The sequence below is a fragment of the Anguilla anguilla genome, chromosome 1 (genome assembly GCF_013347855.1).
Source record: "Anguilla anguilla isolate fAngAng1 chromosome 1, fAngAng1.pri, whole genome shotgun sequence".
NCBI classification, from domain to species: domain Eukaryota; kingdom Metazoa; phylum Chordata; class Actinopteri; order Anguilliformes; family Anguillidae; genus Anguilla; species Anguilla anguilla.
Genome location: NC_049201.1, coordinates 14,233,521 through 14,246,683, shown reverse-complemented (window position 1 = coordinate 14,246,683; position 13,163 = coordinate 14,233,521). Strand labels below are relative to the sequence as shown.

The window sequence follows — 13,163 nt, the reverse complement described above, 5'->3', positions numbered from 1 at the left end:
CTAAATTAAATAAAATGATTTAGATTAATGTCAACAATAAATGTTTAATGTGACCAAATTAGAAAATGTGATTATTACTGCATAATTTTTCCTATACATAATTTTTTGACAGATTTTTCTCAGATGTGCCCTCTAATAGCAGCAGCTGATTAAATTTAGAGGAACAATTTATTGGTTAAGACACCACACAAAAAACAGTACCAATTTTGTAAAAAAAAAAAAAAAAAAGTGATAATGAAATATGTAAAGCCTTAAATAAGTGTGGTTCACCGCACTAAAACCGTCACTTGAAGTCTGTTTACTGCCATGACATTAGGACTTCAGAATTAATGTAATGTCCTCAAGGGTTTTTTTCTATTAGAAAAGCAATTTTGAAAGGAATAATATATACACCACCGCCAGCCTCAGGGATGGAAGAAGTAAAGGATTGGTCTGCTAAATGCCTTCTCTCTCCACTTTCTCTCTCAATGGCTCTGTTGCTGTGTGTTTTTAACCCGACGGGCTGATTGCTCTCCACTGTGATCAATAAAAGCAGGTAAGGCTGCTCACATTAGCATTGGTGTGACTGGGCCCTGGGTTGTCTTCAGGGAGCCATAATCAAGACTTTTGTAAGATTATACATTCTTCTCAGGTAAGTTTCTGCTTGTTGTTCATTCTGTTGCTGATGGGGCCATTGCCATTAGAACATTACAGCTCTCAAGAGAATGACCATTCCATTCTGTTTGCATACATATATTTGTAGCGTAGCCTAGCTTTCTAGCAGTGTGGCAGGCCTAAAAACAAAAAATATCTGGTGACAACTGTGCTCTATATTGAGATAATTTATGTGCCAAGGAATGTGGGGCTTCACCTGTAAATAAGTGTGCATTAGGGTTTCAAATTACATAAGGAGTTAATGTGTGAAGAGAAAGGTAAATACACATTAAAATATGGTATGTGATATAAAGTATCTGCAAATCCATGATAAAATAAACAATGTAGTTTACTGTAAAATAGTTTACTGTATGTACAGAAATGTGGTCGAAACTTAGGTGGTAATTAAGAAGTTGCCACAGATGTTTATGCATAAAAGTTTTGTCAAAGCTGAGTAAAGAGCTTGCGTAACCGTAAACAGTTCTACTCAATCCAGGCTCAGTCAGTCAGCCAAGAGGTGAAAACCCAGATTACGTCAGCGAGGAATGCTTGTGCTGCTGGCCATTAGCATTGTAAATGTAACGGATCAATCTTCAGTTGATTGTTGAATCAACAGTCCTTGTAGGTATTCTTTCTGTTTCTAGCTAAACTGAGAAAAAAAAGATGTTTGTCGAGGAAAAGTAATAAAAACACTGAATGAAATGAAGAGGTGAAATCCAATGTCCTGTGCTCACAGCACAGTTTGCAGTCTTTTTACGAGAGGCGAGATTAGAGTGGGATACTATAATGCTTACCCAGAGCCATGCAATCCTGTGACACCCAGCAGAAGCCATTTGTAAACCACCAGAAAAGCAGGATGATGTATTTTGGTTTGTAAAATATTGGTTTTTCTATCTATTTCCAGTTAAATATCACCCACTTCAAGATAGCCAAACCCAACCACAGTGCATGCTGTGACTTTTACATTCGGTACTTTATTTGTGTTACTTTGTGGTTTCAAACATTAACTTTTACTGTTCAGCAGTTCTGTACTGATGAAAAAGGGCAAATATTCTTTCATGTTCTACATTGTAGTGGTTGACCTGAGTGGATCCTGGAAAAAAATCATTGTCGTCATATTGTAGTGCATTACAATATCAGATATCAAAAGTTCAGTTCTAAGCGCAGAGGACCTGTTTCAATCATATGCCGTAATAACATAATGCAGGCTAACTGAGAGATCATCATTTTTATGGTGGCTTTGTAGAGTAATGTAAAACTCCTAATTTAATCTGCTGAACAGTGAACCTCTCCCAAAAATAGAATTTTGTTCCTGTCACCAGCCTAGGGGCTATTTTAAAATGGCTTTTTGTACGAAATGGATACATAAACTAAGCACTTCTTTTTGTGAAATCCAATATGTTCCATTTTATAGCGAATAAACACACAAACATCACTGAGCAATGGAATATAATATATAATTTAATGGAACCACCACTAAGCAATGCATATTTTTTTATTTATTTTACTTTTCCTACTCAGTCCAGATCTTGCATACAGATGCATTTGTCCAATACATAAAACTGACTTTATTATTTTGCCTGAATGCATGGAGATTTAAGCATCATGGACTTTTCTTATTGACATCATCTTTTTGTGAATGGAACTTGGACCTGAAAGACTGATTAAACATATAAAAACTCACTGAGCTGATTTGCTAGGTGATATTGTCTTTAGTGCAGTGGGCTAGCAGTTGCATATACAAATAATCTGAATTTGATGTGACTCTTTTGATATCTTTCCCTGGGTACACTGTAGTTTATACACAGGAAGTATGCATGATAGTCACAAGTGGCTGTTTTGCCAAAAGGACAGTTTCCTGATATTGTTAATTGCCCGCATGTAGCTCATATCATTTGCATTGCTTTAGATTTCAGTTAAAAATACACACCCGGCTGCAGTTGGAGGATGCAAGGGACTTTGGGAGTCTTTCAGGACTTCCTGCCCATATGAAGACAGGAAGAGCTCCAATGTTGATTCACGTGGCCACACCTAAGAACACAGTCCACCATTGCTCCATTGGGGGTTGAAAGTACAAGAACTGTTGATTTGTTGTGCTTTGAGGTGATGGCTCTCAAGGCCAGGTAGTCAAGCACTTTTAGTCTCTGGGCTCTTCTCACACTGTCTAATCACAGCACCCTTCCTGTGACCTGCATTCGCTGCCACATTTATTGTTTTGTTTCCTACTTAGCAGGAACAATAGGCCATCCAGATGAACTCTGTTGGAGAACTGTTGGATATGAGCTTCTCCCTTCTCATTTCCCTTCTTTCCTTGAAATAATTCAACTGAGAGTAAATTGCAGGTGCCGAAAAGCAGATTCTGGGCAAAAATTAGTCAAGGTCAAACAAAGAAATGTTTTGTTACAAACAAATAAAACTGTGACAATATGTAGACCGCCTTCCCCCACCATATGTAAGGCATCTTCATGCATTATACAATGGGTGGGTTCACAGGCTAGTATGCTAAGCAGCAAGCTCTTTCTTATGCTGTGTCTGTCCTGTGTGGCTGTTTGGACACTTCTAAGATGGGGCTAGAGAACAGAATTCCCAAGGAGGATAGAGGAGGCCGGCACACACACACACATGGCCCCATTGTATTCTATAAAAAGCTCAGACAGACTGTCAACATGGCTGTCTTTGGCTCCCTTGAATGACATCCCAGCTGGACTTGTCTGGGTTCAATATGATTTGCAATGCAAATCAGCCTGCAAGGTGTAAGAGCAGCATTGAAAATCAGCCACTGTGAATGGAGTCATACTTTCATGAGAAAGACAGTGCTTAACAGTAGGGGAGAGGGTGTTAACAGTGACACTGTACTGCTTTGTTGGCATAGAGATGGCAATGGGGTGCTGAACTGTAACTTTTTCTAAATTTAGCATGTATATAGGCTATGTGCCACACATAGTAGTTCAAAAAGAAGAAATTAAGCCCTACAATTAATTTCATACTAAATCTCAAAGGGCCTCATTTGTCTTCTTGATTTGCTTTCACAGCCAGCTCCTAAATAACTGTCCTGTAGATTTAACTCAGTTGAATTTCTGATGTGTTGCTAAAGAGAATTTAAATGCCCACTAGGACAGAGACATGTACCCTGCATTAATTCTTAAACAAAAGTCCTATTCTGAGGTGCTGTATGTAAACATTTTCAGGACAAAGAACTCAATGACCTAAACATGAAGTTAGACAGTTTGTATTGTATTTGTGTGCACTCCAGAGATACGTCTGTGGCATATGGCGGCAGTGTAGCACAGTGGGTAAGGAACTGGGCTTGTAACCGAAAGGTCGCAGGTTCGATTCCCGGGTAAGGACACTGCCGTTGTACCCTTGAGCAAGGTACTTAACCTGCATTGCTTCAGTATATATCCAGCTGTATAAATGGATACAATGTAAAATGCTATGTAAAAAGTTGTGTAAGTCACTCTGGATAAGAGCGTCTGCTAAATGCCTGTAATGTAATGTAATGTAATGCATATAAATGACTGACTGATACGAGTGTAGTGAATGAAGAGCTGGAAGGGATAGTAGAACCATGGATAAATTTATCAAGTAAAGTGATATTACATTTTTCAAAATGACGTCTTTAATAGTAGCCTACATTTCTCTGTGCTGCCCTAAATCTGCAAAGAAGTATTAGATAGTTCTTAAGTGATGCAAATTGAGTGGCGAATATTGTGCAGTAGGCGATTTGCTAGTCAGAATGAGATGGCATACTTTTAGCTTCCTTATCAATCTTTCAGATCTAAAAAAACGGCCAGACTGTACAGCGTGGGAGAAGGCGAGAAGGCTTGTTACATTGTGCACTAATGACCTTCTTCACTTCCTGCTCATCTCAGCACCAAAATGAAGACCAGGTTCACTGAGCTGTAATGTGTTCTGGTTATTTGTTGTGCAGGGAAAGGATTACTGTAGTGATGTGATCTTACAGAGGTGGCACACAGTGAGATCATGATACAGAAAGTAATTATAAAACTTTTATATTAGAAAAGCCTCTTGGGGCCCACTGAATAGGTTCTGGTTAACATGTAGGTCAGGTAATAAGATAGTAATTGTACACTAATCTGTCACTGAGGACATACGGTAAAATTTTGATGTGCCATTGCTGGTCTAGTGAAGAACGTGAAACAAAGATATTTTCAAAATGTTATTGATAGTTGGTTCCAATGCACACTGTCTATTCAATTATTGAAATGAGCTTTTACTAATATGTGTTAAACAGAATGCCTCATTGCATGTGCTTGTAGAGCTCTTATCAACTAGACCGAACCCCACCCCAACCCCTAACATGACATTGATAGCTGCTGATTAATCATATACATGCATGAGAGAGAATTTGCCCAATATCATGAGAGACCTACACATTGAGAATCATTCATCCATGGAATGTAAATGTTTAAGTCAACAGAAAAAAGTGGAACATGGGCATGTTCAAACCTACAGCCTCTGCCCTTGAAGAGGACGTAAGGGCTCTTCAGTGCAGATGAATGTTATATGATCCACTGTCACATCCCCAACAGACATGAGAAGGGTGAATGTAGCGGTGGAATAACAAAGGAACAGGGCAGGTGTAAATGTGCTCACTCCAGTCCTTCTGGAAGAGAAGCTCAGCGCCACTGAAATAAGATAAATAAATAAAGAGCTCACTGTCCATTTCAACTCGTTCATCACCCTGAAGGCAGAGGGCTCGTATATCACATTAGATCCATTAAAAAGAGAGAGCTTTCTGAGTGGGGATGAGAGCTAGAAAGCCTGAGCTTTAATAAACAGCATCTCTTCATACACCATTGTAGATCTCAGTGGTGCAAGACAGCAATAAATATCTCAGCATACACAGAGTAACAAACCATTAAAATTGATGTATATTGCAATTGCGTAATGGTGGATTTCCCACCACTGTTGATGTGAAACACACTGATCCAGTTGCATTTGCAAAATGTCTGTTACAAATCCAGCTGGTCAAACTCAGTGCTGGTTTGCATAAGTACTGATTCCAGAAGACAGATGGCACAGAAGCATCTACTGTGTCTACAGTAATACGAGTGCATTTGTTCTTTTTAAACCACTCTTTACTTTGTATAAAGTACCAAATTAAAAATGGATGGGAATGAATCAATTTAATTCGGTTCCTGTGAAGCGAAGGCAACAAGGAAGAACATCCAGTCTTGGTGTAATTAAAGAAACATGATGTCAAGGGCACTCAAATCCATTCCATTGACTGTGGCCCCCAAATAGACTAACCCACTTTCCATAAGAATGCAATTTACTCAAATCAAATCAATGAAAATGGCAATGGAAGAGAACATAATGCAGTGAGGTTTCCATCCATCTTGTACAAACTCAATAACTGTGGGAACTGCAGATGTTGGGTTACAGATGGAAAAAATAATCCTCTGTTCAATTTGTATTTTACATGATGTTTTACAAAAATGATGTAAATGCAGGAGGCAGACACTGGTCACAAAAAACTGCCCACATTCGACACTTTCTTGCACGCAAAGGCTGCAGTACAACAACACAGCACTATAAATAACTTCTGAGAAGGGGAGAGAGCTGCCTCACGTTTCGTACCTGACAGAACCACTCCACTCACAAGCCACAAGGGTCGGTGTGATGTGCAAGAGAAGGTCACAGCTTATACCTCCCTTTCTTTCTCATGACACAGAGCCGCTTCATCTTATATGAACAGCCGTTAATCCAACGGGGAGTAAACAGGCTAGGTCCCGACATAATAAACTTCGTAAACGGCCGTCTCAGTGTTTGCTTTGAGGTCACCAACGTGTAAACTTTACTTCCAAAACCTGGTAAGAGAAATTGAGAGGAATGTTTACGGCTTCTCTGAAAGGCACGCAGGAGGCATGTTGAGGCGCATCTAGTTATGCTCTGTTTGCACGGCTGCAGAGCTCAGAGACACATTGAAGAGGGAGTCCATGCTCGATATTATCCCATCTTCCCTCCACATCTTTTCCCTTTTGAAGACGAGACACCGATAAGGAGCCCCAACAGCAGGTGAAGCTCTTTATTGCTGCGACAAAGGAAAAACGTAATTTCTATTACTGACAGAGTTCCTGCAGGACTCGCTTTTACATCTGCATTGCAGGAATGCTGAAGACGACTTCCTGTATGACAGGCGTCAGAGAGAGCGCAACCTGGCGTGACCCCACAGGAAGAGCGGGCTTTTCAGAGGCGCTGAATCGCCGGGCATCAGGCAAAGAGGAACCGCTGCGTTGCGCCAGCAGACCCCGTCTGCGTCAGCGGCGCGTAGCGGAGCAGACCGCAACAGCAGAGCCGATGATCACTTTCCCTGGCACCGCTTCCAGAGAAACAGCGTTGCAGCAAAGCGGGCGTGAGCGCCAGCGACTCGTTTGTTCTCGTTTCCCCCGGCACTCTGCTCAACAGCCCTATAAATGACCGTGGGGAGACCGCGAGCTAAAAGGAGTGAGAAAACAGAGCGAAGAAGACTTCAGTTCACTTCAAAGGTTTTCAGCCGAGCCAAGGGACCCGAGCTGGGCACTGCCCTGCTGAGACGGGAGCAGTGATATGATTGTTTTATCAGAATGAAATATTCATGGCTCAACAGTCTAGCCTTTAGCAGTGACTGATGGCGTTTCAGTGCTACAGGGAATGAATTATTGAAACGCTGATGGGAGTTCATATACTTGCTCTTTGACAGTTCAGTTGCCAAACTGAACACAGAGACCCTGGAAATCAACCATCTAAAGCAGAGGTAACCAACCCTCGCCATAGAGATCTACCGTCCTGTAGGTTTTCACTCCAACCCTAACAAAACACACCTCATTCAAAAGCTGGAGGTCTTGTTTAGCTGCCAATTAGTAGAGTCAGGTGTGCCAAATTAGAGTTGAAATGAAAACCCACAGGATGGCAGATCTCCAAGAACAGGGTTGGTTACCACTGATCTAAAGGGTAAACAAACATCAAGAGGACACTAAAGGGTAAACAATATTTTAATGCCCATGATATCAAATAACATTCAATTTAAGTCAGGAGTGAAAACAAAGAAGCACACACACAAAAAAATAAATAAAAAAAACCAGTGACACCAGTATCATCAATTAGATTTTTATTTTACTTTGTATGTGTGTTTTTTTTATACTTATTCTGCAGTACTGAGAATGTGCCTGGAACAAAAGAGGCTATCCAGCTGCGTGTTGAACCACAGCCAGTGTCTCACTGTGCAGGACACAGACAGCATGCCGCCGACAGGGTCATCTCACGAGAGATTTGATTCAGTGCTCAAGTTTACCAGTACTACAGTGAAAGCATAATTATTTACAGACGTGTAAGTCAACAGTCATCAGAGTGGGTAAAAAGGACTAGTTCTGTACATTCTTGGTAGGCCTCAATGCTCTCACCCCATTCCACAGGCTCTATGTGACGGAATGTAATGCGCAGTAATCGAGCAAATGTACATTCAATAATACCTGAAAAACTATGCCCTTTAATACAATTCAAAACGATTTGTGAGATTCACATTTGTTAACATAGTTTTAATAACAGTACATTATTCCAGATAAGCAATGTGTACAAATAAATAAATTGCATTTGTTGATTTTTTAAAACTCTTTTCAACCACTTTTACTTCTTTTACAGTCATGGTTACAATAGACGGAGCACTGGAGACCGCTAATATTTTGAAATAAAGGTAAGTAAGACAACTGTGTTTGTCTCACTCGTATATACTAGATACATATCGGCTGTTCTGAACTCTCATGTTTCAGTAAACCAAAAGCAGGCCGTTCAGATCACGGACTAAAGGCAACAGCTTTGAAGTCTCCACATGAGATCTTTCAGTCCTTCTCTATGCAGAAGGCTTTTTGTGGTAACTGAAAGCAATGCATTCAGGCAAGCGATGAATAAGATTGCACTGGATGAGTCTGGCTTAAGGAGTGGCTTGTGGAGGTACGTGTAAGTGAATGAGAAACGGCTGGCCACACGCATAGCACAACAGACCCACGCAGTGTATTTCCTGACAGATGACTGGTAGAGATCACTGAGATGGCTCCAAGACCCCAAAAAAATGCAAACAGACACACAAACAGAAGAGTACGGCCATTGAAGTAATGCAGTTTACTGTTATGAACTGCACAGCCAGTGTCTAAAACAAATTCTCTATTCTTCCCCCATCCTGCCTTCACAGAAACCAACAGGCTGAACTGTCAAGTAATCTGGCATCCATTTTCTCTTCAGGCTAATAGTCCAGCTCTGAGAACCACATCACCGGAAAAGTATTTCACAAGGCCCTTCCATGGGATGCTAATGAGTGGCCTGACGCTGGCAGGAAGCCTCGGCAGTAAGGGACTGCCCAACAGTCGCGTCTACTGGAAGCTGCCTGCTGTGACTCACCGTGGTGCGGTGGGCTGAGGCTGTGCACGGCGGCGGTGTGCATCAGATTCGGGTTCGCACTCTATATTCAGCGCTCTTAGTGAAGGGGGCGCAGCTGACGTGAGCAATCTCACGTAGCGCTCGGCCTCTTTGGGTGAGACACGCGCGGCGGAAAATGTCCCCGCGCCGTTCAGACAGCAAGCACCGCCCATCGCCTCAAAGTACCTGAATGCAAATTTCACTCGCGTTGTTTTGACGCGTACTGGGCAAGTTCAAACAAGAAAAAAGTAGAAAGAATTGAAATTTAAACGGTGGAGATTAAAGGAAAAGAGGGGGATGTTGAATGAAAAGGTCGTTCTGAGAGAAATCGTCAGGACCAGAGTATCGCCACATCTCTGCGCTCTCAGCCCCTCCCCCTGGGAGCCAAACACCCGGGCTCCTTATGGTGGCGTGATCCTATCAGAATGCCCCCCCTCCCAGGGCATGGTGGCAGGTGTGGGAGTGCCCAATGTTCCGGGCGCTCTGTGTAGCGCCCTGCAGCCCAGCTTGCCTGGGGACGCTGGCGAGGCCACACACCCAGCATGCACTGCATCAGGGTCTTTGGGTACACCATGCTCAGTCACAGCAGCTGCAAGAGGCAGGAGGAATAGGAAGGAAGTGAAGGTGAAGGCAGAGACACACAGACAGGCGGGTGCAGACAGCACTAAAGCAGAGAGGAAGCGGAAGAGGAAGACAGGGATGGGGAGAGGGACAGAGGAGCAGAAGCGCTAGCCAAGGAGCAGATCCGGGGAGGTGAAAGAGAAGCTCTGGAACTCCTCCTGGTTGACGGCGGGGATCAGCGAGTCTTCGATGGGTGTGAGCGTGGGCTCCTCTCGAGTGAAGTCCGGGTCGAAATTATTAACGTCCTCCGGAGTTTTCTGTGACAGCAATGAAAAACAACAGAGATCAGGGCCACTTAAGACTGAAACAGCCCCGTAAACAAAACTTCCCAACCCACCCCTCTGCATTAACAGAGCTTCCCCTGTGGCTTGGGCTGGAGACAGCAGACACAGACACCAGTAGCCAGGGCTCAGGGGTCGCCGTGCTGAACTCACAATCCTGGGCTTGAAAGGCGGCTCGATCTCCTTGCGGTTCAGCTTCTCCCAGTCGACGCCCGAGAAGAAGGCGTGGCTGACGATGGCGTTCTCCCCGCCGTCCGCCGCCACGCAGCCCAGCCGACGCAGCGGGTTCTTGGTGAGAAACTGTCGGGGGAGAAGAGAGGGCTCGCTCACACAGGGTGTTTGGGAGAGACCGCTTCTCACGCTGCACTGCTTACGGTCCTGTCACAATCCATATCTCTCAATGAACAGATAAGGACTGCAGCCCTGTGCTCCGTGGACAGAAGTGCCATTTTCATAAATCAATTTGCCTGTAATCAGATAACTGCCACAGTTACGGAATTGACAAAAGATCTCTTTCTGAGAGTTCATCAATATGAAGCTTAAGCAGCATTCAATGGAACAGCCTAACCGCTCCTCTTCAAAACTTTTAAATTTGAATAGTGTCAAACATGAAAATCGTTTGATTGATGTACAACAGCAATCCACCAGAGGAAAGTCCAGTTTCGTAACAATATGAACACAGCAATGTACTGCTTAACAGAAAAGACAAATAATGGTTAAAAAAAAGGCAATACTACCAATCGGCCAATCAGTGTTGAGAGGGACAGGCAGCACTGGTGCATAAGAAAATAAGATTCATCAAGGGTCCAGTGGTGATTAACAAACCGCTGCACCACACGCTCGTGTTAGAGAGGAAGTGTGGTTCGGCTGGCAGGCCCAGCACGGACTGCCCTGCAGTCTTCACAGAGAGTCATTCCCCCAGAATGCACATTTAGAAACTGGGATTCCACTGCTGTGTTCCTCTCTTCCTGTTTCTCTGAGCGTTCTACAATAAGCCTTTCTCTCTGCACATTTCTGAGACCAAGAATAACACCATAGCACATTCTACCTTCACACAACAACGCAGCACACGCTGCCTGTAGCAAGTGAAAGCTAACAGAATGCACCATGTTCAGAGTGTATAGGTGTAAAGGTTTATGTTTTTATGTTTTTTATTTTATTTTGATGTCACAGTACAGGGGTTCCACTTCCAGGGAGCAAATTGGGGTACCATCCGCCCTGCTCAGAATAGAAGCACACACACGCTCTTCCCACAAGCCTCATCTAGCACCTCCTCTCAGTCTCAGAGGAGGCGCGGCACACAGCTCCACAAACTCAGATGACCTCACAGCGGAGTGGAGGGGGGGGGGGGGGGGTTAGTGGAGTGGGGGAAATGGGAGCCCTTCTCAGCGTGGGAGGCATTCAGACTCGCACACTGTAATTGTGGCTTTGTGTTTATTTTTCAGCCTGCGGGCTCCTCGGGGGGGGGGGGTGGGGGGTGGGGGGGGTGGGGGGGGGGGGTGAAGAGTGGTATCTATGCAGCGGAAAAACTGCAAGCCCTTCTTTGACCACAAACAATCTGTTTAAGCTCAATACACTAAATTTCCATTCCATTATTTTCTGATTAAAGAAGACAGACGAACATGAGGCTTAACTGACCACAGAATACTGAAGTCAGATGATTCACACTCAACGGCCAGACTGTTCTGATATATCCAGGCAGAGAGTCATCAAATGCAATGCGGCCCACAAAAAAAATCCTCTCCCAGCCAAAGCAGCATGCACTGTAATGCTCTTAACGTTTGCTTCAACATTCAATAAGCTTTAACTTTTTAAGCCAATGAATGGGATTACCCACCACCACGATGTCATCGACTGCTGCCTAATAATGTAGAGATAATCACATGGTGCAAACAGCCAATCACAGAAAAGTATATGTGCTCAATGCATTTCTGCAAATACCTCTGTAACAATCATTTTTATTACTGAATACTGTACTATGAGCTGAAGGATAAGACTAATAATGCACTTCTTCCAATCTGTGCACATCAAAACCAAAAGTATTAATATAAATAAAATATGAAATAAGTGCATAGACAGAAAAAGTGATTCAGAATTCCATAAAAATCTACCAGTTCTGCTTTTCTCAGCAGATAGTGGAGTGGCCCACTTCTCTATAATGTTTACACAACTCACAGCAGCTACAAAACCTGCGACATGGCAAACAAGACCAAGCTAAGCCAGTCCAACGCAAAAACTCGTCAAACCCGATCAAACCCATATATGGTGCGCAGTAATTTCACACACATCAGCCAGGATGCGCTTGTTAGCGTTTACCCAAAAAGGCCGCCAGAACTTCACCGCATTTGTGCAAGCAGCCTAAGAATTTATGAGGTATTTAAAATAACTTGGAAAGACGAGAACAAGGATGAAAACCTGAAAAGGAAAAGGGATGGAGAGCAGACCCACGGGGCCCCAATCATGAGAACCCCGTCACAGATGCACTGATGCAACCCGTCTCCGGGGGGGGTGAGGGGCGGGGCTGGGGGGCAGAGGAACTGCCTGGGTGGGCACAAGTAAGTTGTCAGCATATTTTTGATAATGAGATATTGCATTTCTGCAGCACTCACGCAGAGGTTGCATATCAACCGACTGTGGGAAGGGGAGATTGTGATCGCGGTTTCATATGCAGATAATCATTTTGTTTGTTTCGTTTTTTTTTTTTTTTGGGGGGGGGGGGGGCACAGCATTTCTGTATGATTTACGCAGCGCGGTCACAGTGAACTTTCAAAGGCGGGCACAGAGCTCAGCTCCTCATCGCTGCCTGAGGAAGACGAGGTTTGTTTAATCGCATCTGTCATCACAAGCTGCAGAGAGCAAGTAGCTATAGCCGTTGACTTGATGTTCATAGTAAATCAGTATAGCGAAAGACTGCTGTATTCTATAGTGCTGTATAAGATGGTGTCCTATTTTGACCCAATACGGGGCGCTGGCCTCACTTGTGCATTGTGCCTCTGTGCCATTAATCAAGCTGCCTGTTCCTGTTTAACGGTGGATACAGAGGGGAGCCACAGGGCTCTTATGAACCCCTCCTCCAGCGTCCCAAGTGATGGACTGGGTGGAGCTGAGTAAGGTTTCCGTGAGCGCAGGTCGAATCAATTCTGTGCCCGCCCCCCACAGGTCAACATGTCATGATCCTTTCAGGATCCACCCCATGCTGTACCATACAGCATG

The 13,163-nt window shown here is 43.7% G+C and overlaps 1 protein-coding gene across 1 annotated transcript in view; it reads right to left on the bottom strand.

Moving 5' to 3' along the window:
• Positions 1 to 7,732: 7,732 nt before the first annotated feature.
• The window catches only part of prkcha (protein kinase C, eta, a), a 38,542-nt gene continuing 33,111 nt past the window's right edge, over positions 7,733 to 13,163 (bottom strand). Inside the window, exons 13-14 of the mRNA XM_035434901.1 lie at positions 10,104 to 10,250; positions 7,733 to 9,926 (exon numbers count right to left, since the gene is read on the bottom strand). Of these exons, the coding sequence (XP_035290792.1) occupies positions 9,777 to 9,926; positions 10,104 to 10,250 (297 nt within the window). The 3' untranslated portion in view covers positions 7,733 to 9,776. The remainder of the gene's footprint in view (positions 9,927 to 10,103; positions 10,251 to 13,163) is intronic.